A 24,311-nucleotide genomic window follows, 5' to 3' on the forward strand; every position below is an offset into this window, starting at 1 on the left:
TTTTAAATTAAGAAATCTTATTAAGGAAAATTTTTCAAGTTTATGCCCAGAAATCAACATATTCATAGTCATAGGTGGGTTGAGAAAAATAAAATTAACAGTTTTGTTGCTCTAACTACTTAAAAAGTAGCTTTGCAAATACTTGGTATTTTGATAGTGGGTGCTCTAAACACATGACAGGAAATCAAAGTTTTCTTTCTAATTATAAGAATATTGAAAGTGGAGAAGTAACTTTTGGAGATGGAAAAAAATGAAAAAATTTTAAGAAAATGAACTCTTAACATAAAGGGTTTCCAAAGCTTAAAAATGTTTTTCATGTTGAATGGCTTGCAGCAAATCTAATTAGTATAAGTCAAATATGTGATTTTAATCTAAATGCTTCTTTTAATAATAAAGAATGTATTGTTACCAATGAGGAAGGGGAATGTGTGTTAAAAGGATATAGATCTCTCGATAATTGTTATACTATTTCCTTATCTCATATAAGTTTGACTGCTACAAAAAATGAAGCTGACCTATGGCATGAAAAGTTAGGTCATTTGAATTATAAAATCTTGAGTAAGATCTCTAATGCAAGACTGGTTCGAGGATTGCCAAAATTAGAAAAGAATCTCCTGGTATTTGTGAATCTTGTCAGCATGGAAAACAGGTAAAATCTCCTCATTCTTCAATAAATCTTATTACCACCTCAAGATTGCTAGAATTACTCCATATGGATCTCATGGGTCCAATACAAATTGAAAGTATTGCTGGAAAAAGGTATATATTCGTGTGTGTGGATGATTTTTCTAGATTTACATAGGTAGACTTTTTGAAAGAAAAATATGATGCTTTTAGTGCTTTTAGAAAATTATGTTTCAGGATTCAAAATGAGAAGGCGTCTAACATAGAAAAATTTTTCGAATTAGAAGCGATCATGGAAAGGAATTTGAAAATAGTTACTATTCTGATTTTTTTTGATAAATATGGGATTTCTCATGAATTTTCTGCTCCTAAAACTCCGCAACAAAATGGGGTTGTAGAAAGAAAAAATAGGACTCTTCAAGAAATGGCTAGAGTTATGTTAAATAGTAAAAAGTTGAGTAAAAGGTTATGGGCTGAAGCCATCAATACTGCTTGTTATTACAATAAATAGGGTGTACTTAAGGCTTGGTACTACTAAGACTCGTTATGAATTGTGGAAAGGGAGAAAACCTAATGTGAGTTATTTTCATGTGTTTGGGAGTGCTTGTTATATTCTAAATGATAAGGATAAACTGGGTAAGTTTGATGCGAAAAGTGATACCGGTGTTTTTTTGGGTTACTCTAGTAACAGCAAAGCATATAGAGTCTATAATATACGGACTGAAACTATTATGGAATCTAACAATATGAGTGTAGATGATTATAAGGATTTTGCAGAATATTCAAAGGAGATAGAAATCTTAAGTTTCATAGATGGATTAAATGAAGATGAAGCAAATGTTGTTGAAACTTTAAATGACGATGTGCAAAATTCAATTGAAATAATACAAGGAGATGATCAAGAGAATCACAATATTACTTGCGACAATAATGATGAAGTTCGAAGGGAACCTTCTGCTAGAGTTCGAAACAATCATCCAACTGATCTTATCATCGGTAATCTAGAGGATGGAATGATTACAAGAAGGTTAGTAAATCTTGTTCAGTATGTTTGTTTTACCTCTCTAGTTGAACCAAAGAATGTGAAAGAAGCTATTTTAGATGAAAATTGGGTTAATGCAATGCATGAAGAATTAGAATAATTTTCCATAAATGATGTTTGGGAATTGATTCCTCGACCTCAACACACTAATGTAATTGGAACAAAATGGATTTTTAAAAATAAAAGTGATGAGTATGGAAATGTAATTAGAAATAAAACTAGACTTGTTGCCCAGGGTTACACTCAAATTGAAGGAATAGATTTTGATGAAACATTTGCTCTTGTAGCTCGTCTAGAATCCATAAGACTTCTTGCTATTGCATGTTCTTTGGGTTTTCAACTCTATCAAATGGATGTTAAATCTGCTTTTTTAAATGGGGTCTTAATGGAGGAAGTTTTTGTTGAACAACCTAAGGGGTTCTTAGATCCTCAAAACCCTGATCATGTTTATAAACTCAAAAAGGCTTTGTATGGTTTAAAACAAGCTCCTAGAACTTGGTATGATAGGCTAACAACTTTTCTTATCACTAAAGGCTATAAAAGGGGTAGCGTTGATAAAACCCTGTTTATCAAGAGAACACATGTTGATTTTATTATTGCTCAAATTTATGTTGATGACATAGTGTTTGATTCTAATTCTGAATGTCGAATTTAAGAGTTTGTTGATGATATGAAAAAAGAATTTGAAATGAGCATGGTAGGAGAGCTTAATTATTTTTTGGGTCTCTAGGTCAAACAAATGAAAAATGGAATGCTTATTACTCAGAGTAAGTTTGCTAAAAATCTTGTTAAGCGTTTTGGGTTAGACTCTGGAAAACATACGAAAACTCCCATGGGTAGCACTACTAAACTTACCAAAGATGAAAATGGTGTAGATGTTGATCTCACTCTCTATAGAAGTATGATAGGAAGCTTGCTTTATCTTACAGCTAGTCGTCCAGATCTATCTTATAGTATTGGAGTTTGGGATAGGTATCAAGCCAATCCTAAGGAATCTCATTTGAATGCGGTAAAAAGAATTATAAAGTATGTAAATGGGACCATTAACTATGGGCTTAGGTATTCAAGAGATTCCACTATTGGATTATGTGGGTTTAGTGATGCCGATTGGGCTGGAAATATAGATGATCAGAAAAGTACGAGTGGAGGCTGTTTTTATTTGGGAAATAATTTGGTGTCATGGCATAATAAAAAACAAAATTCTATTTCTCTATCTACTGCTGAAACTGAGTACATAGCAGCAGGAAGCTGTTGTACTCAACTTCTTTGGATGAAACAAATGTTAGAAGATTATGGTATTCAAACAAAAACTTTAATTATTTATTGTGACAATACTAGTGCTATCAATATTTCAAAAAATCCAGTTCAGCATTCTCGTACTAAACATATTGATATTCGGCATCATTTCATAAGAGATTTAGTCAACAATAAGTTGATTCATTTAGATTATGTTTCATCAGAAAAACAACTAGTTGATATGTTTACTAAGACTCTTGATTTTAATAGATTTGATTTTTTGAGAAAGGAGTTGGGTGTTTGTTGTGTTAATTTTTAGTTAATTCTTTCTTGTGTTTTTATCTTTGTTATAAGTCTTTAATTACATTTTTTCCTAAATACTCTTATGGTTCTCACCTACTGTATCTTTGTTGTCTTTCATGTCTTAATGGGTGTAATTTTGTTCTCGGTAATACCACATGTTGAAGGGGTGTTTGTATAGTGGCATGACTCTTGTTCTTGGTAACTCTTGGTATATTTTCTTGTGCTTAATTATTTTTCTCTTTGGCCTTGTTTTTTATCAAAATCAGGGGGAGATATGTGTTTGGGGGGAGTTTTTTTTTGTTTAGGGGAAGTTTTTTATTTGATTTGATGTTACTTCCTTGGGGGGAGATTTCGTAGAAACTTTTAGCTAAATGCTTTTGCCAAAAACAATGCCAAAGGGGGAGATTGAAAAGGTTTTATTTATTGGCATTATTTTTGGATTTCTTTCGTAATTTTCTTAAGCATTAAATATTCATTTTTGGTATTTTTGTCTAATGGATTTATTTGAAATTCGTGATATATTTGATTGAGATTTATGGATTGATTGTTTTTCTTATCTCATTGTCTTTGATTTGGCTAGTGTTAATTTTGATTGATAAATTGAATATTTTCCATAATATGGTGAGTGGTTTTATTCTTTAAATATTGAAAGGTGGTTTACACAAAGGCATTAGTATTTTTCTTACTTATTGATTGATCCAATTGTGTCTTTTTTATTGCTTGATCCTTTGTTGGTGAAAACTGAAAACGGATTATTTGCTCTCTTTTAGTTATATATATTGAGAACGTACTTCAATTGAAGACGGCGAGCTTCATATATGATTGTTGAACACACTGAATCTGACACAAGGGGAGCTTGTGAACATAGATCGTCAAAGGGATTGGAGCAAGGAATTGTGGCATAAAAATAAAGAAGGGAGTTTTTTTTAATTTATGCATAAGACAATATGTATTGTGTACTAATCTTTTGATAATCTATTTTAAATCTCTAGGCGTGGCCTCGTGGAGTAGGTTGTGAAAACGAACCACGTTAAAAATGTCGTGTGTTTATCTATCTTTTTAGCTTTCCATATTTTTAGCTTTTTTACAAGTGAAATTAATTTATATTTATACAATAGAAAAGTAAATTTTACATTCATTGTTATCATCCGATCAAGTCATTAAATAACTTGGATAATTAGATCGTTTCAAACACATTGCTAGTGTTGGATCGGTATGACAACCTCATAAAGTGAATAAGGTTATTTAATGAAACTTTATAAACTTTTAACTTGGTGGACCCAATTTAAACGAACAAGTAAACTTTTTACAAATAAATAATTTTAACATAAATTAATCAATAAATTAGAAATACATTTCAAACATCCTAATTAATTCCAACATAACGATTGATCATAAACATGAAGAATAAATTATAACAATTAATTTCATGCAAATTATGATAAAAAAAAGTTAATTGTAAAAATTAAATAGAAGATGACTAGAGAAATTTGACACCAAAAATTTATAGTGATTCAGCAACACCGGCCTACACCACTCCCCAAGCTCCTCCTGGGTGTCATACTAAGAAACTCGACTCTTTTACGGTAAGATTCAAACTGGTATAACACCTTTTTTCGAGAGCAACAAAAAACTCGATCATTTCCACGAATTAGAATCAAACCTGTTACAATGCTCTTTTTCGGACTCAGGAACAACCCTTACAAGATTTAGAAATTCGAAGAACAATCTCACAAAACACTCTAGTAGATATAAAATTTTTTGCTCATAATTGTTTTTTTCAAAATAAAACTGACTAAGAGAAATGAAATTTAAAAGCACAAGATATCTAAAGTAAATTTTCTCCTACAATAAACTAGAATAATATTGAAGCTTTGAAGAGGATAATAATAGGAAATCGAAGAGAAAATGTTGTGTAATTTTGAGAGAAAAGAATGGAGTGAGAAGAGATTTGAAAATGTTTGAAATTAGAATGAGCTTGGGACCATTAGATCTTAACAATTAAAGATCAAATATGGATATTTAATTTGAAAGATAAATAATGTATATCTATATCTATAAAATATTAAAAAATATGGAGGTGAAATAAATATTTTTTGGACAATATTGACCCTTATTTTTCTGTAATACCAAAATTATCCTTTTCTTCAATTTATGTTTCTCTCTCATCCATCCATCTTCTCTTTAACGTGGGACTCTCCTATCTTTTCTCATTTATCTCTCCCTTAATTAATTATAATTTTCTTAAATTTCTCTCATTAACTTTTGATTCCCTCTCCCAACCATCTAAATTCTTGAAACATTATTATATCTCTTAAATTAGTTAACAATTTATTAATAATTAATAGGATAGATTTAAAATACAATTTTCTAACAAAATTAGATTCTAGATTTAGTTTTGTCTTTCATTATTTATAAGTCTAAATTGTAAGAGAAAATTTAAATATTATTCTATGATGTAATAATATATCTTTGAAATATTATTTTACAATAACAAGAGATAAATTAATAATTAACAAATAAAAATTATATAGATCAAAATTGACAAAATATATAATTAAAAAGTAAAATATGAGAATATCTATATTTTTAAATTGAGATATTAAAAATCAATTTAAAATTTCATAAGATTTAACATAAAAAAATTACGAATATTGAACATTTTGTGTAGGAGAACAAAAATTTTAATATTATTCTATTATGTAATAATTTATCTTTGAAATATTATTTTATAATAATAATGAAAAAATTAAATTAATAATTAGCAAATAAAAATTATATATATCAAGACAAAAAAAAATATATTATTAAGAATTAAAGTATGCGAATATTCATGTTTTTAAATTCATTAAAAATTTCCTAAAAATATCAAAAATTTTGTCTTTATTTATATAAATTAAATTTAAAATTAAATTTTTTACATTTAATTAGGTTGAATGGTGAAACATGAAAAACGTTAGAATTTCAAAAGTTTTTGTAACTTTTCTACTTCTTACGAGTATAAAAGTGGTTCTCTTCCTCCTCATTTTCACATTAATTTATTCTTTTTTTTTATACATATTTTTTTCTCTTTAGTTCGAATTAGTGATAGAATACTAACATTTTCAATATTTTTTTTATGTTGTAGAGCGTTGTTTAACAATTGTTGATCATTGTGTGTATCTTGCAAGTATTTGTTAGTTTGATCTCAAGCATCGATAAGAAGTAAATATATTTTATGAAAATATATGATAATCGTCTTGATTTTGTTCTTCAATATTGCTATTTTTAAATTCAAACTATTTTGTAGTTAATTTTAATATCATTATTTTTTATTTTAATATATTTTGACATATTTAAAAATTATTAGGTTGTTTGTTTTATTTAAATACGATATGATTAATCTTTGATTTTCTCATATACATGAAGAAAAAATAATCATCCTATAATTTTATTTTATGATATACTTTCAACGAACATTAAATAATATTTTTTAGGAATGCAATGTAAAAAAATAATTTTACTAAAACAAATATACCATTATCTAAAGTTATTTTATTTAAAATAAAAAGTTAAAAGTAACGTATATCTTCATATTTAAAATTTTGTTTGAAAGTAAATTTTATTGTTAGCACACAATAACAACATTTTTAATACTAATCAGAACATAGTTGATCAGCTGTTAATGCACGTTTATCCATCCATGAAGTTGTTGTAAATATATATAAATTAATTTATTCAATCAAATAGTGAGCTATTTATTTTAATAAGTGTTACTAAATTTTAAAAATAATAAATAATTATCAAAATACATAGAAAAATCACTTACTAATATATAATTTATTTTGTTATAATTAAAAATGATTAGTATTTGATAGATTCATAACTTTTTTATAACTAAAATTAACAATAAATATATGATGCAATAATTGCACGTGTTAAATCACTGGTATATCTAAAATTCCAATGCCTACTTCAATTTTCTTAATCTTCCGACTGGTTTTTTTTTTCTTTTCTTTTCTTTTCTTTTCCATTTTTTTTAAATAACACATATTGAAACACACATCTCTTTTTCTCAAAAAGATGATTTAGTCACCATGTCATTGTCATGTGTATTTTTCTTTCAATTTGTTTCAGTCATAACTTATCCATATTTGAGCTTTGATTGGAGTGATTCAAGATGTGTTAGAATTATTGTTTCGAGTTTTATGCGGCAAACACTAAAATTATCGATAAACAAAATTAAGTTTGTTTTCATCAAAATAGTTGTCGGGTCTCTTCTGAGATAGGGTTTGGAGTGGCCACCAATCATATACTAATTTTTTTTATAATACTCTTTTCTTGAATATCATTTAAAAAAATTTCGAATTGTCCAGTATTCCACCAATTAGTAACCCAAGATTCTAGGTTTTTATTAAATGAAAGAGAGATCCACCAGGGCAAAAATACTATAGATACAAGATATAGAAGGGGAAGAATTCTTTCTTTTTTGCCATTTTTTCTTTTCGTCTTTTATTTTTTAATGAACTCACTTCATTCGTTAACTCTCTACACTACTAATATTTAAATCAAACGTAAGTTCTATTACAAGTCATATGGATACTATTATGAATCAATTCCCTGTTTTTTAGTTTTTGGTTTGTGATTCATTTGTTAGTCCTTGAATTTCGAAATAATACAAAAAGAAAATAACAAAGAGTCCACTTTTGTTACTGTGGAGTGGATTTACATACGCATAAAAAAAAAGTTTGGACAAAGAATGTTTTCGGACTGTTCCATATACGTCTGCTTTGGCTCAAATGAGCATTCTGAAGGAATTCCAATGTGTGATTGCTCACCTTTTTTAAAAAACTTGGTCTACACAAACAGAATTTTGGTTTGGGAGTCGGTTGAGCGTAGGGAAAGGCTACGACACCCATTCGAAAACGATATTCTATTTTGTCGAAAATTATCCTAGTATTTTATTTGGTACAAGGAAAAAAAATTTATGTTTTGATTGAAATGTCTCACGTTATATTAATTCATATTTTGTTATAAGATACAAATAATTAATTAATTTTAAAGCCAACAGCACAGTCTCATACCACCTTTCATGTAAAGTGTAAACTCCCTTTTTCACAAATTTCTTTTTCATTTTCTAGTATTCTCTCGCTTCTCTGCATTTTTTTTTCCTTCTTCAATTCAAGTTGAGCAATGCATGATTCATTCACACTTCTCCAACATCTCTTTTGTGTTCCATAATAGCCTCTAGGGTGTTCACGGGTTGGGTTGGGTCGGGTTAGGGGATTTTTTGGGACCAACCTAAATTTTTAGGTTGTACATGTACAACCCAACCCAACTCAAATTGATGGCCAACCCAACCCAACCCAACCCAAAAAAATCGAGTTGGATCGGGTTGAGTTGTCGGGTTGTAGCTATTAATGAGTTTTTCTTATATGCTTATTTTTTTCTTGAGACCAAGAAAAAGGAGAGAGAGACAGGATGAGAGCAATCAAATCTGAAACTAAGAGGAGACACATAAAAGAAGTAGACGCGAGAGAGAGGGCAAAAAAAGAAGAAAAAAAGGCAAAGAGAACCCAAGCAGAGGCGTTGGTCTGAAACTTACCTACTTAAAAAACGGCGGGGTGGCAAGGTGGTGGGACGGCGACGGATGCAGCAGGAGGTGGGGTGGGAGGAGATGGTGCGGTGGCAACGGCGGGAGGAGGGAGCTTCAAATTCAATCTTGGATGATGGATAAAAATGGAGGAGAGAGTTTGGTTGGGTAAATAGAGGAGAGGAAGAGATTAGAAACTAGAGAAGAGATGAAACCCTAAATGGAAATGGATGGTTGAGATTAAAAGAAAATGGATGGTTAAGATTGAACCTAAAAAATAAGGTTTTGATTAATAATTATTATATATATGTAATATTACTAATATATATATTTTAAAAAAAGGATGTCGGGTTGGGTCGGGTTAACCCGAAATTTTCAAAGGTCAACCCGAGACCCGACCCAACCCGATCGGGTTGGGATTTTTCTAACCCAACCCAACCCAATGTTTAATCTAACCCAACCCAAGTTGGGCTGGGTCGGGTTGTCGGGTTTTTTGAACCCCCAAATAGTCTCACAATTTGACTCTTTAATTTCTCTTTTAGCTTCAAATTTTCACTCTAATTTTGGAGTTGTTAATTCTCCTCCTGTGGCATTGGACAGATTTTCGGGAAATTGACAAAAACAACCTAAAATAATTTTCATTTTGCTCAAATAACCCACATTTTTTTAACTTACTTTTCTAATCTATTAAATTATTTTCTGAAAAAGCAGTACAGGTGAAAGGACTATCATACCCCTTTAGTAACGTTGGAGAAACCCTTTCAACTTCCCGTTTTCTTTTCCCCCCTGTTTTCTCTCCCCTTGCCTCCCGCACCGGACGTGCAACTTACGACCCACGACGAACGACGGCGACGCCACGACACTAAGCAGCATCACTCCGGCGCTTCTGGTGCAGCGGCGACCCTCCCCTCCGGCGTGTTTCCAGACAACGTATCAAAGCCCCAAACTTCTCTTCTCCCCTCCTTGGTTTTCGGACTTCTATCGTTTCTTAGAGGACGTCAAATTTTCAAGTTAAGTTTGATTTCATCTATTTCATCTACTTCAATCGTTTCTTAGGTTAGGATTTTGGATGATTTTGAATGATTTATGGTTTTAGTCTGTTGTGAAAATGTGATTGGGTGTTTTCTGTGATGGGAGAAATGTGAAATTGTTTTGGAAATTTTTCTAGGAGTGAAATGAAATGAGCACAAAACGTATAACTTGGGCAAGTATTATTTTGATTTCTTTTATAAGTTGGTTAAAGGTTTCATATTATTTCATTAGTTTAATTGTTTTTGGAGTTGGAACTTATGTTGGTTAATATTCTTTTAGGTTGGAAGTAGTATCGTTACATTGGACTTGTGACAAGGTAATTGTAGGAATTTAGTAATGCTCTCATTTGGAAGGTAGAAACTTTGGAGGCGTCACTTAAATAGACGGCTCTGACTTCGTTTCCATCTCCTTGTTTAAAGTTACAGCCGAGCCCGACAACCAAATAATTGTGCGCAAACTGAGTCTTGATAGTGTCTGCTATAGATAAAAGCTTGCATAATATGTCGGACTCGGAATCTGAACAAGTTGCAGGAAAAGAAGGCATTGAATGGATAATGAATCTTCCAGATGTGCCCATGAAGCTCCCACCGCACCTAGAAATGCAGAGGACCCGAGTCGAATGCAAAGCCGATGCTCCCATTCATGTACTCATCTTTTCCCTCTCTCATATTTTGTTTGTTTTGTCATCTCTTCTTTCTCATTCGAATTCTAAGAATGATGTTCGATTTGAATCGAGGAAAATATAAATTTTGTATTTTTTGTTGTGGAGGGTAAATAGAAGCTTGCCCAACTTTTTGTCCTTCAGATTGAGTAAATATCTTTTTTAACACGTTTAGTACAGTTTATTGAGTAAATATCAACCTATTTAATTAAGTTTCATGCTTTTTGGAGAGAAGCAGATTTAATGGTTATGACTTAGAAGCCTATATTATTATTTTCTTTTCCATCCCTGTAATTTACTGGAGTTTTATTTATAGAACTTGTAGTCGTTATGTTTAATTGACTTATTTTAATTTCCTTATCATGGTCCTTGTGAAATTATGTTGGCTTTTGTAGACAGATACCATACAGTATTCTGGAGCATATGCTTCGATGGGTGTTGATAACAGTTTACGACTGGATTATTTTCGCAACAACTTTAAAATTGAAGTGATTGATTTAGGAGAGGATGACATTGAGTTCGACATGATCGGTATTGACCCAGCACTCGCTAATGCATTTCGTAGAATCCTTATAGCTGAGGTAGGTAATCTAGCACAATGAAATAAAACTAAGTTATTTATTCTTTTTGGCTGACTTTTGGTATTTACTTCCTTGTCACCACTTTTTCTGGGCTATCGTGCGATAAATATATTAAAAGGCTATTGAGGCTTAGCCTCAAAGCATAGTCTCGTAGCTTACACTTTCTTTCTTCATTTGAAGCTTATGTCTGTATGGAATAAACATATGCTTGCATGAGAATGTATGAAAGTTTGGAATCTTTGTGTCTTATGTAACGGTTTGAAGAATAATGACGGTTTGTCGTCTTTTCTTCAAAATTTTAGACTTTGCTCAAGCTTATGTGTTCAAAGCTAATAAAATAGGAAAGTTTCTTATCTGAAAAAAAAAAGCTAATTAAAATAGGGATTTTAGTGGTAAGGGCTTGGAATATTTGGAATTCGTCTTGTTAGAAAAGTTGCTAGGTGCAAGCCTACATACCCTGGTTAGGTTATAGAAAAAAAATTGGGGTTGTAATGTTTAGCCTATTATTCCTTTTGCTGTATCTTAAAGAAACAATATGGACAAAAGTTAAGCATGAGGCAATCCCATTAACTTTAATGATGATGATATTGAGAATGGCCTTTAGAATCTTAATTTAAAGAAGTGAGACTTTTTTATTTTAATAAAATAATAATCATTACGACATTGACACCAGTGTTTGAAAAAGCCCTTTCAGGCGCATGCCTAGGTGCTAGGTGCAACTCTAGTGCCTCGCCCCAAAGAGGCGAGGTGACACTATGAAGGTGCGCTTTAAGCGCGTGCCTTCCATTGAAGCCCCGAGGTGCAAATCGTTGCACCTCCGGGACTTCTGTGATAACTAGGGAAAAAAACTAACCCATACCATTTTCTTCTTTTTCTCCACGATTCTTCTCTTCTTTGTGCTTTCATTTCATTTGTTAAATTTCTCTCTGTCTCATCTGGTTAAAGAGGAAGAAAAGTAATCGGAAGAGAGGCATAAGAAAGTGAGGAAGAAAGGTTGGAAGAGGGGAAGAATAATCGTGGAAAGGTAGAAGTAGAACTTAGAGGGAAGAGGAGAAGATAAGTTTGAAGACAGATCTTTAAAGAAGCTTACATTTTCTAGGCCCATTAAAAAAGCTTACATCTTCTAGGTTCACAAAAGAGGCTGCATGGCAATATTTCTCTTTCCAAAGTTACAAAATTAATTTGTTTCATTTATTTAAGAAAACCTGATGTAGTCGGCTTAGTTGTGGTTTATTCTTTTAGGATTAGCTAGTTATATCTTCAGCTTGTTTAAAGTTTAGTAGTTACTGCACATTAACTTGAGTTTATCATGTATTCCTAAAGCTGGAAGTCTCTATAAATAGGCTCTCCTTTAGTAATGAAAGGCAGATTGCATTATTCCTAAAAACTCCTGTGCAAGATTGCATGAATTGATATCAGAGGACCCAAAATTCTGGGCATTCATTGGCGGGAAAGAAACCAGCAATCATGTGCGATTCTTACTTTGCCAACAAAGAAAGGATCAGCTTTCCGTTCTCTCACCACGATCAACGACCATACGCTTGCAGTTGGTCGAAGGAAACATTAAAGTCATCCAAAAGGATGTGGGTGAGATTAAACAAATCCTGAAAATTATACATGGGCGGTTGGAAACCTTGAATCTGCAACAAAACCCAACAAGAATGGCTCAACAAAATCCAGCAAGATTGGAGCAAGAAGCATGGGTGGATGATCGAAAAGGCAGCTACATTCAAGATAGGCAAATGGCTCCACCAAGAAGGGTCCAAGAAACCAATCTAGGTCCAAGAGTTCATCAAGAACAGCATCATGCCCACCAAGAATTCAACCAGAATGCTTTATCCCAATGGCGGCATGAGATTTTTATGGATTCTTCAAGTGATGCGGATGAACTACCCGAATGGGAAGAAGACAGAAGACGATTTCGTTATGATCATCGACAATACCGAGATGCTAGTGATTACAAAATGAAGATCGGCTTGCCTAGCTTCAATGGCAAAATGGAAGTAGAAAGGTTTCTTGATTGGGTGGAGAACATAGAAAACTTCTTTGACTACATGAGTACTCCCGAGAACAAGACAGTAAAACTTGTAGCTCTCAAATTAAAAGGGGGAGCATCTGTTTGGTGGGATAAATTAGAGACAAACCGAAGGAGATTTGGAAAGAGACCAATCCGCACCTGGGAAAAGATAAAAAAACTCATGCGAGAGATTCTTACCCATCAATGATGAACAGACCCTTTACAACTAATATCAAAATTGCAAACAAGTACTCGATCTATCATGGATTATATGGAAAAGTTTCATCGATTTGGTGCAAGAACAAATCTGGGAGAGAACGGACATTACAAAGTTGCAAGATACATTGGGGGATTGCATTTAGACATTAAGGAAAAACTACAACTCCAACCAATTGGGTATCTTAATGAGGTCATTGCTACAGCAACCACCACTGTTGAAGAACAACAGAAATAAATTTGAACAACAATATAGCCGACAAACTACTTGGGATGGCCAAAGTGGCAGTAGCTGTAAAAGAAGTACCTCTTTTGACAAGAATAATCCAGCTTCTGTCCAATCCGTTTTGAACAAAAGAAAACAAATAGATACTGAACCTCCTGCAGATACTAAACATGGGGGAGTTCCAGCAACAAAAAGACCCACTAGTACCTACGATCGACCAAATTTAGGTAAGTGTTTCATATGTGGACAGATTGGGCATTTGTCACATGAGTGCCCTCAAAGAAGAGCAGTAGCTATCCTAGACGAAACTGAAGAAATTGATCAAGAGCATCAAGATTCTGAAAATGAGATCACTTATTTAGAACCGGAAGAGAGCAAGCAAGTTTCTTATGCTCTTGAAAGGCTTCTCCTTACACCAAAAACAGAATCTTCTCCACAAAGACATTCTTTATTCAAGACAAGGTGCACCATTAATGGAAAAATATGTAACATGATTATCGATATTGGAAGCACCGAAAACATTGTGTCTAGCAAACTGGTAACAGCCCTCAACCTCCAACTCATCCCTCATCCTGCAGCTTACACGGTTAGTTGGATCAAGAAAGGAGCTGAAGCTCAAGTATCAAACATTTGTACAATCCCTTTGTCATTTGGGAATAACTATAAGGATCAAATCATTTGTGATATTTTGGAGATGGATGTTTGGCATGTCCTTTTTGGGAAAAATTCAAACTCATTCGGGCAATTCAATTGCTAGTTATTCCAAGAAAATTTTGAGAAGTATTGGAATGAAGAAGAAAGTGGGTAGTTTTGAGAAGGATCCCGTGAAAAAGAATGTTGATAATTTGGAAGACTTTTGTCTCAACAAACTACTGCATCAAAATTTATTGGGATTTAATTCAGTTTGGTCACTTTATCGTTGTTTTGATGAGTTAAAAAAGGCATTTTCGGTTGGAGTATTTTTGAACCACAAAAAGAAGCGAGTTTCTATTTCGAGGATTGTTCACCGCCATCTAACTTCACTGCTTTTAAACTCGAGGATGAGTTTTATCTTTTGGGTCAGGGAAATTGATGTAGTCGGCTTAGTTGTGGTTTATTCTTTTAAAGGATTAGCTATTTATATCTTCAGCTTGTTTAAAGTTTAGTAGTTACTGCACAGTAACTTGAGTTTATCTTGTATTCCTAAAGCTAGAAGTCTCTATAAATAGGCTCTCCTTTAGTAAGGCAGATTGCATTATTCTTAAAAACTCTTGTGCAAGATTGCATCAAAACCTTTCTCCCTTAATTTTAAATTTGAAGTATTTTTTACTTTTCTTAATTATTCAAGTTAATTTTTATATGAATATTATTTAATTTCTTAATATTTTCACATTTTAATAAATGAGTGTTTATTTCTTTTACCTATAAATTTTATAAAAATTGAGTATTTATCATTATGTATATGTACATATATATATTTATGTATTTTTTTAAATATAGTGTGCCTCGTAAAAAAAAGCGCGGGTTTTTTTTTTGTGCCTCGCGCTTAAGCCCCAAAAGGCTATTGCGCATGCTCCTCAAGCTTTTAAAAAACACTGATTGACACATGGTTTACCCCTTTTTACCCCCTTAGTACCTTTCCATTTTACATGTCTTGTGTCTTGCCTCTTCTACAGAAAAAGCTTTGGGGACTTTTTGGTGTCTTTTAGAGCATTCCATGTGATTAGGGATGTTAAATAATGAATGGAATATATGTTCTCTCGTTGTTTGCATTTTCTTGTATCGGGTTTCATCCCATGTTAAATATTACATAGTTTACATTGTTGTTATGCTGATTTGGGTTTGATTTGTATTTTCATGGAGGTTCCCACTATGGCTATTGAAAAAGTTCTTGTTGCTAACAATACATCATTAATCCAAGATGAAGTGCTTGCCCATAGGTTAGGCCTCATTCCGATTCATGTTGATCCAAGGCTTTTCGAGTACTCAGGTATTTCTGTGTATATCTATGTAAATTTAATGTGCTTATGCATGCTAATGCTGGATACTTCTATATGAATGTTGAGAAATCATTTCTATTTGGTTTACCTTTCATTATTCAAGGATACTTAACTAATAATTCCTGTTCAAAATTAGATAAAGACACACCAAATGAGAAGAATACCATTGTTTTTAGACTCCATGCTCGCTGTGAACGTGGAAAACCTCGTCTTACAGGTATTTGTCTTGTTTCCTTTGAAGTTCATGCTCTATTCAGAAATTTTCTTAATTATAAACTTATTTCAATATTTTTCTTGTTTCACTACTAATGATGAATGTATAATGGGTGATTCAGTGACATCAAAATTATTGACGTGGTTACCAAATGGTAGTGAATTTCCCTTGGTATCAGACAAATCAGTTCCAAACTCAAAACCCAAAACATATACTTCTTTTAGTTGCAGCCAAGACACACTACCAGAATTTTCCAACAATTCAATTGGTCCAAAGGACAATGATATTATAATTGCTAGACTTGGCCCGGGTCAGGTAACTGAACTCTAAACTTTATCTATTATCTGTGAAATATAGGGAAGAAGGGGTGTGCATGAGTAGATGACTGAAGCTGATGAGTTATGCTTAGAATAACAGGTCTTGAATTTAAAATTGTGACTCATGTGCTTGTAATTTTGTTCCCAAATAGGGAGGCATTTTGGGTTCATTCGTAAAATAAAGTCAGTATATATAAATATGAATTTGGCATATATAATCTATAACCGAAGTTGTATATCACTTCATGTATGTGGTGCTTGTGCTAGCAGGCCAATTATTTATACAGCTGTAGGTACCTTTACTTCCAATTGACATGCATTTGGTAGTTTGAATATTATATATTTCCTTGTACATATTAGTGAGAAGATGTACGAAAAGAGAAGATATCCCAACCAAGTCAAGGGGATTACAAAAAGGACTCCCTATCGGCAATGTTTTTTATTTTATTTTTTATAAGAAACTATTCTTTCATTGAGAAAAATGAAACGGATAACAAGAAGCACATACAAAAAAACAGTCCAAGAAGAGGACACCCACCAAAGAAAATGACTCCAATCCAAAAGAATGACACCCAATTGATAATTACAAAAGGCCTTAGAGACCGAACCCCACAAAGAAGTCTTAAACCTAACAAAATTCCAAACTGTATGCACCGTCTTTTCCACCCCCTAGAAATTCTATTGTTCCTCTCCAACCAAATGCCCCACAAAGTAGCCAAAAAGCCCGCTTGCCACAAGAACCAACCGCCATGGCAAAAAGGAAGGAATAGCAGCAACTCCTCCATCGTCGCCCTAACATCCCTATTAAGGGCAAAAGATACCCCAAAGCAACCAAAAAAACAAAGCCAGAGCTTCTGAGTAAACTGACAAGACCACAACAAATGCTCGAGGTCTTCCGAGACTCCTCTATAAAGCACACACCACTGCGGGCCCAAACACAAGTAAGAACTCCTTTGAATAGGATCCATGGTATTGACTTCCCCAAGTAAGACTTGCCATCCAAAAAACTTAATCTTCTTCGGAATTTTTATCTTCCAAAGAGGTAAACAAAGAGGCCGACGGGGGAGAATATGGGGAACTCAAAACATGGAAATAGGAATGGCAAGAGAAACCCCTAGAAGGGCTGGGGGACCACACATGCACTTCCTCCCCCCCAAGACGGAAAGAAACCTCCGACAACAAGCCAAGCAAAGCGGAAAACCTCTAAAGACTCACGATCAGTCAAAGAACAACGAAATCCCAAAGAGATGGAGGGCGCAACCCCCTCCCCCAACGGATCCATGATAGCGGCCACTGAATGCATCTTTTTATCAGAAAGATGGTAGTGCCAAGGGAACAAAAGACTAAAAGGTTTATCTCCCATCCAAGTATCCTCCCAGAAGTAGGCATTACGACCCTCCCCTAAAGAAGAGCGAAGGAATTGAGAGAAGGAAGGAAAACACGAAGCAATAGCCTTCTAGGGATTGTTATTGCTCACCTTAGCACCACCTACCGAGACCCACTCAAAAGGATGCGACCATACTTGCTCACAATAATCCTTCGCCACAAGGCACTAGGTTCGTGGAAAAAAATGCCACAACCATTTAGCCAAGAGCACCTCATTCCTGAGGCTCAAATTTTCGGTCCCCAAACCCCCCACTTCCAAAGGCTTCGCAACGATTTTCCAACTAACAAGATGAGAACCACTTCCCTCCTCCACCCCTTCCCAAAGAAAATCCCTCGTAATCTTTTCTAAGCTGTCACTGACCGCCACTAGAATCTTGAAAAGGGATAAAAAATAGGTTGGGATTCCCCTAAGAACGGACTGAATCAGCGTAAGTCTCCCACCTTTAGAAAAGAAGGCCTTCTTTCCACGAGGAAAGGCGCTTTTGAAACTTTTCAAGCACCAGCGCCCAGAAATTCGCACTCTTAGGATTATAACCCAAGAGGATGGCAAGCCACCAACTTCACCACCCCCCCGAGTCGCCCAGGCACTCAGCTTACCAGGTTCACTGTTAACACCAAAGATCAAGCTTTTGCCTCTATTAATCTTAAGGCCCGAAACGGATTCAAAAAATCCCAGAAGACAGTTTAGGTTTGAAAACGAGCTTTCCTTACCTGAACAAAAGAAAATGGTATCATCTGCGAACTGAAGATGAGAGAGGCCGACCTTCTCCCGACCCACTTCAAAGGCTTGCAAAGCACTTTTCTCCACCCCAACAAAAACTAACTTAATGAGAACATCCACTACTATAATAAATAAGAACGGGGACAAAGGATCTCCTTGTCTGAGGCCTCTAGAGACAAAAATTTTACCCCTAGGCCTCCCATTAACGAGGATAGAGAAGTTAACTGGTTTGATACAGCTCCAAATCCAAGATTTCCACTTACAACCAAAACCTTTCTTCCACAGAACTTTGTCTAGGAAGTCCCAATCAACATGATCATTCGCCTTTTCAAAATCGATCTTAAAAACCATCTCCTCCTTTTTCCGCTTTCTATAATCCTCAATAGCCTCATTTGCAATCAACACTTGGTCCAAAATTTGCCTCCTAGCAATAAAATACCCTTGGGACTCCGAAATGGTAGAGGGTAAGACCTTTCTATGCCTTGCTAGGCTTTTAGCAATAATTTTATTAAGGCTCGTCACTCGTGACAGGACTAATAGGTCTGAATTCTTTCACTCTGTTAGCATTCTCTTTCTTCGGGATAAGACACACATACATCTCATTCATGTACGCATCAAACCATCATTACAGAAGTTAGAGGGTAAAGATTACCAAATAGACGATAACAATCTAATTTGATCCTGAAATTCATTAAGAGCAGAGTCACTTGCCTGAAATTCAGAAGTTAGAGGGTAAACGTGGCTTTCTATTCACACCGAAGTCTCCACCAAAGCACCACCATCGAATTATACCACAAGATTTCTTTGTACTTAATGAAATTCTAAGTTTCTTATTTAAAAGAATATTATTTAAGTTTAAAGTACCCTCAAAGGAAAGGGTTATTTGTAATGCTACAATATTGGGTATGTTTCAGTGCCTAATGGGCTATTGTTGCTCAGTAGTTAGCATGTGTAAATTTCTTAACTTTTGCTTCAAATATTTGTAGGAAATTGAACTTGAAGCTCATGCTGTTAAAGGTATGGGTAAAACACACGCTAAGTGGTCCCCGGTGGCCACTGCTTGGTACAAGATGCTTCCTGAGGTGAGGAAACATGTCAGTGATTACTCAAAGATCCATAGATATGTTGAAGCCTAATGAAACTTGTGATTATTAGGTTGTACTTTCGGAGGAGATAGAGGATGAGTTGGCTGAAGAACTCAAAAAGAAATGTCCTGTTGATGTATTTGACATTGAAGACATTGCTAATGGTTAGTTGGCTTCTTACATTTGCTATTAATTATCTTTATACTTGGAACATTATGGTGGTAAAGTTTCAGAGATGGGAAGGATTCCTTAAGAGTAAAGTTTTTGTCATGTATAGAACTAATTTTCCTAATTTAGGGAGTCTTGTTTATATTCTTGATGGTTTTAGTTTTAGCCTTGTAATTTCTCAAATATCAATAGAAAGCCATGTTTCAATTTATTATTATTATTATTTATTTTAAGTATGCATTAATTATCTAAAGGAGAGAATAGAAAAAAGGTGTTTCAATGTTATGTTAAAGAAAAAAAGTAAGGTTTTTTGTCCTTTCCCCCATATGCTATATCCCGTGCAGTTCTGATGAATATGAGGAATTGTTGGGTTGTTTTTTATTATGAAAAGATGGATTCTGAGTGGTTGCATGATGTTGGCCTCTTTTTGCAGAATTCAAATTGAATCCATTTTTCTATGTACTTCATTATTTACCATGTCTATTTTGTAGGTAAGAAAAGGGCAATTGTAGCACGCCCCAGATCTTGCACACTGTGTAGAGAATGCATAAGAGGAGAAGCATGGGAGAAACGTGTCTCATTGCGTCGTGTGAAGGATCATTTCATTTGTAAGTGAAGGTTTTTTTGTGCATAACTTAGAGGGTAGAGCTAGAAAGGATAAATCTTGATGTTGATGATCGGCACATCTTTGTTCAGTTTGGCAGTGCCTTGATAAATGTTGACATGACATCCTAACAAATAGTAGTTTTCCTCCTCCCATGTTGATATTTCGAAATTTCAGCAAGCATTAGCTTCTTTTACTATTTTGGATTTTTTTTTATTAACAAAAAAACAAACTTTCCATGAATTAGTTAGAAGTTGTGAAGTAGTAGGTCTAAAAGACCAAGTATTACAAATAATAACAAATTCCCTGTGGAGTTACAAAAGCTCAGCCCTGTTTTTGTTAATTAAAAAGGGAGTCGGTTACATCAACATGAGCAAAGCTCAGTGGTAATTGGCATATGTATCTAACCAAGAGGTCATGAGTTCAAACCTGTAGAGACTAAGGTTGTAGAGAATCCAATGTGATGTATTCTCATTATTAAAGTCTATATATATAGACAAATATACAAGGTTGACCTAATCCTATAAGGAGAAGGTAAAGGACAAATTAATATTAATACAAGAATATAAAATATACTAATATCTATACTCTAACAAAACCTTCTACCCCATTTGTTGTAGGGAGTCACTTACTAAACTCTCGATCTATAGAAATCCAAAAAGTAACTTTATAGCATTAGCCCAAGGTTTCTTGGCTTTATTCTTGAAAATGTGGCCAAACAGCAATTAAACCAAGTCTCCATCCAAAGAGTAGTGAAAGACTTGAGACAATGGGAAATTTGTATGATGGAGCACCAAATCCTCTTGCTAAAGAAACACAAGGAAGAAGAGATGAACCCACAGAGGGATTCATGTCCATTGTGGGGCATCTATTTTGCAAATTTTCTATTATATTGAGAATCATCATGAAGTCTCTGGAGGTGTAAGTTGTTTGGTTTGGGTTGGTTTCTAGCAAAAACTAACATATCAGTTTTAAAATAAGCTACATACATCTGATGTTCAAACCGAACTGATCTGACTGGAAAACCAACCAAACTAATCAAAACCAAACGAACTGACCAAGAAGTATAGTCCAAACTGACCAAACCGAGACATTTAGGCAAAAGGATACAGGTCTGATTTCTTAACTAATCCTCCAACCCACCGGTTCCACCCCACAAGGATATTTGAAGATTCAATGACTAGGAGAAGAAAGGATTGATAATCTTTCTCCTCTTAGAAAGTTCCAGAAGGATCTAGCAGCCAACATAAAGAGTCAGAACCCTGTGGAGGATGCAAATCTTGGAGCAAAACAGAGAGATTTGCCCATTCTTCCACCTCTGTCCACCAAACCTCTTCTCAACTGCCAAGCTTGCTTTGTCTCAGACCAGCCACTGTTGGCAGAAAAGGACTTGGAATTTGTTACAGTGTAAATGGAGGGGAAACAGGAATTTTGAGTGAGCAAGGAGAGATTCATTTATGAGTTTAAAAGTAGTGTTCTCAATAAGAAATCCGATTTTTCAAATATCTTTCCATGGGCTATAAGTAGCTTTTTCCTATCGGGGAGCCAAGCATTAGCAGTCTGCCCAAACGTGCTTTTGATGATAGTTTTCCACAGAGCCTTATCCTCTTAGAATATCACCACAACCATTTTGCTAGGGCTTTGTTTCTTCTAAATCTCCAATACAAAAGGTCTCCTGAGATTAAAGGGGCTGTCATTTTATTGGTGACTTCCAACTTCATTATTGGCACCTTTACGAAGGAAGTCTCGAATGATTATATCTAACAAGATTCAGACGGAATCTTAAGGATGCAGAAATCACTGAATTAGCGTTGCTCCTTCACAGCCTTTCTTCCTCTCACCCAAACCAAGACAGTGACAGAATCTTTTGGAGGCTGGAACCGTCAGGATCATTCACTACCACATCTCTCATCCATGATTTGCCCTACCACACTACGTCACCAATGAAGCTTCCCTCTACAAATCGATCTGGAAAGAACACTACCTAAAGAAGATCAAATTCTTCCCCTGGGAGGCCAGTTTGTCTGCCTTAAACACCCATGAAAAGCTCCAAAGGAGGCAGCCATCGACTTGCCTTTCTCCACATTGGTGTGTTTCTGCCGTCAACATGGTGAAACACAGGGCACGTTTTTGTTACTTGCAGATTCGCATCCTCACTATGGGACACCCTCCTATCATCTTTTGGTTGGTCAATAGCCTTACCCTCAGATTTACACCCCCTATTATCATCTACACTAACAGGTCACCCTTTTGGAAAGGAGGCAAAAATCCTTTGGATGCATTTTATTCGGGCTATGCTTTGGTCGATATTGTTGGAAAGAAATCATAGGCTCTTTCAACGCAAAGAACGATCCAGTAGCAACATTTTTTATTCTATAGTGTATTTGGTTCTATCTTGGTGCAAATGTGCTCCTACCTTTCAACACTATAGTTTTGTCTCTCTATTAACCAATTGGAAAGCCTTTTTGTAGCTCCAATGGTTTTGGACTCTCATCCCCTTTTGTATATCTATCATTTCATTAATCATTACATTAATGAAATTGTATCTTTTCCTAAAAAACAAGATTCATGAAGTTTCTTCCACCTGTTCATTCTGCCATGACTCTCACCAATAAAGATCCTAGATTTTCCGCTCCTCAAGTTAATTAGGCTAATTTCAATCACCCTTTCCCTTCTGTTAAAAGATTTCTCATCCATAAGGCATAATAATCCCTTCCTGATTGTTTGAAGGACTTATTCCTAGAGCCTTTCACATGGCATTGCAAAACTCCTCAATCCAACAAGCTGAAAATTATTTGGATAAGAAGAATTATCCATCCTCACTCTCACATAACCTATAGCATCCCCTGCCGGTAAAGAATAATTGCCATCCTTTTTGTTTCTTTTATAAGAAACGAATATATCAACACAAGAACAAAAAACAACCTAAGGGCAAGGAATGTTAAGACCTCGTCCCAGAAAACTAGAACATTAAGGCCTTTCCATCTTGAAGGATCAAAGATAAGCTGTATTTACAAGAAAGTTTCTTGTGTTTAAGGCACCATAAATAAGTAGTAAGTTGTACATTTCTGAAAGAATCAAAGTGGAAGAAACTCCTTGAAAAACCCTGTTGTTTCTTTCCTTCCAAATGTTCCAAATGAAGGCCCTTTGAAGCCCACTTCCATAATACTTCAATCCCTCTTATCTTTGATTGAAGTAGGTAAGCAGCCGGGGATATCAAACAAATTAAGCAAAAAACCCTGCCTCTGGCCGTGAACTCAGTGTGAATGAAGATGTGGTCTAGGCTTTCTTCACCTCGTTGACAAAGACTACAAATTGAAGAGCCACAAAATTTCTTTTTCAATCTTTTCTTGTAAGCAAGGCTCCACAGAAAGACTTCTATCTTTTCTTTGGACTTCTAGTGCTTTTTGACTTCTTTCAAAAACACTTATAAATCACTTCCAAACGTGGAGAGTTTAAGTGGGAAATGTTTTTGTCATGGAATAAGTTCTTTTAGCCATGCCAATTGTCAAACATACTCTCAAACAAACATTGCCTAGTTATCTTTGTTAAAAGAACACATTTGACATGGTTTCAAGAAACTCATTTTTCATTGCTTGTTTTGTTTTATATTTTTCATTCCTTTTCCTCTATGCAGTTAAGATTGAATCAACAGGAGCTTTACCTCCTGAGGTGCTGTTCACTGAAGCTGTAAAGATTTTGGAAGATAAGTGTGAACGTTTAATTGCTGAGCTCTCTTGATTCTTACCATGGATAACCAAAAGAGATCAACATGTACATTATTCCATTATATTCAGAAGTCACCAATTTTTGCAGTATACGAGATCTCTTGTTCTATTTTTCCTTTGAAAAGACACTGGAATAGTAAGTTTTGTTGAGCTCTCTTGATTCCTCCTAAATTTTATGAATGTCGGCTGGGAAGTGGTCAAATAAGAGAACAGACAAAGATTATGTTATTGTTTCAATGGAAATTTGATAATTTATTGTCTTGGACATGAAAAGAAAACAATCTCAATTTATTTAGAAAAAAATTTACTTAACTTCTGAATGAATGTCCAAAGATGTTATTGTGGAATGGTTTATACATATGTTTACTGCAGAGGGATTCAAATATCTAACATATTTGGATGTGAGAGCCCACATGTTTGGGTTGTACTTTTTTGCAGGATTTATTTATTTGCAAGAAGCTTGTAGTAATGATTGGGTAAAAGTTTTTATATTTAGGGGTAGACATGTATTTTCACCTTTAAAATTTCTTGGAAGTCTCTAAATTAAAAAGTAGCTATGTAAGACTTAAACATTATCTTTTTGCAATTACTCAAATAAA

General features: G+C 34.3%; 1 protein-coding gene across 4 annotated transcripts; it reads left to right on the forward strand.

Moving 5' to 3' along the window:
• Positions 1-9,544: 9,544 nt before the first annotated feature.
• On the forward strand, positions 9,545-24,032 carry LOC111025015 (uncharacterized). Of its 4 annotated transcripts, none has more exons than XM_022302866.2 (11): positions 9,545-9,787; positions 10,089-10,125; positions 10,229-10,453; positions 10,866-11,051; positions 15,353-15,479; positions 15,626-15,706; positions 15,825-16,018; positions 19,114-19,209; positions 19,283-19,376; positions 19,872-19,988; positions 23,622-24,032. In XM_022302866.2, the coding sequence occupies exons 3-11, from the start codon at positions 10,310-10,312 to the stop codon at positions 23,723-23,725; spliced, it is 1,143 nt and encodes a 380-aa protein (XP_022158558.1). In that variant the 5' UTR covers positions 9,545-9,787; positions 10,089-10,125; positions 10,229-10,309; the 3' UTR covers positions 23,726-24,032. The 4 variants fall into 4 exon arrangements, with proteins under 4 accessions (XP_022158558.1, XP_022158557.1, XP_022158559.1 ...); XM_022302865.2 differs by having other exon boundaries at positions 10,235-10,453; XM_022302867.2 differs by having other exon boundaries at positions 10,293-10,453.
• Positions 24,033-24,311: the final 279 nt, after the last annotated feature.

Source organism: Momordica charantia (assembly GCF_013281855.1).
Source record: "Momordica charantia cultivar OHB3-1 chromosome 5 unlocalized genomic scaffold, Mcharantia_2.0 BLBB01000005.1, whole genome shotgun sequence".
Lineage (NCBI taxonomy): Eukaryota > Viridiplantae > Streptophyta > Magnoliopsida > Cucurbitales > Cucurbitaceae > Momordica > Momordica charantia.

Excerpts from the sequence above, each read along its gene's own strand:
- LOC111025015 (XM_022302866.2), top strand. The coding sequence starts at position 10,310 with ATGTCGGACTCGGAATCTGAACAAGTTGCAGGAAAAGAAGGCATTGAA. Across the intron at positions 15,480-15,625 it reads AAGGCTTTTCGAGTACTCAG|ATAAAGACACACCAAATGAG; the intron begins GTATTTCTGTGT and ends GTTCAAAATTAG. Across the intron at positions 15,707-15,824 it reads TGGAAAACCTCGTCTTACAG|TGACATCAAAATTATTGACG; the intron begins GTATTTGTCTTG and ends TGGGTGATTCAG.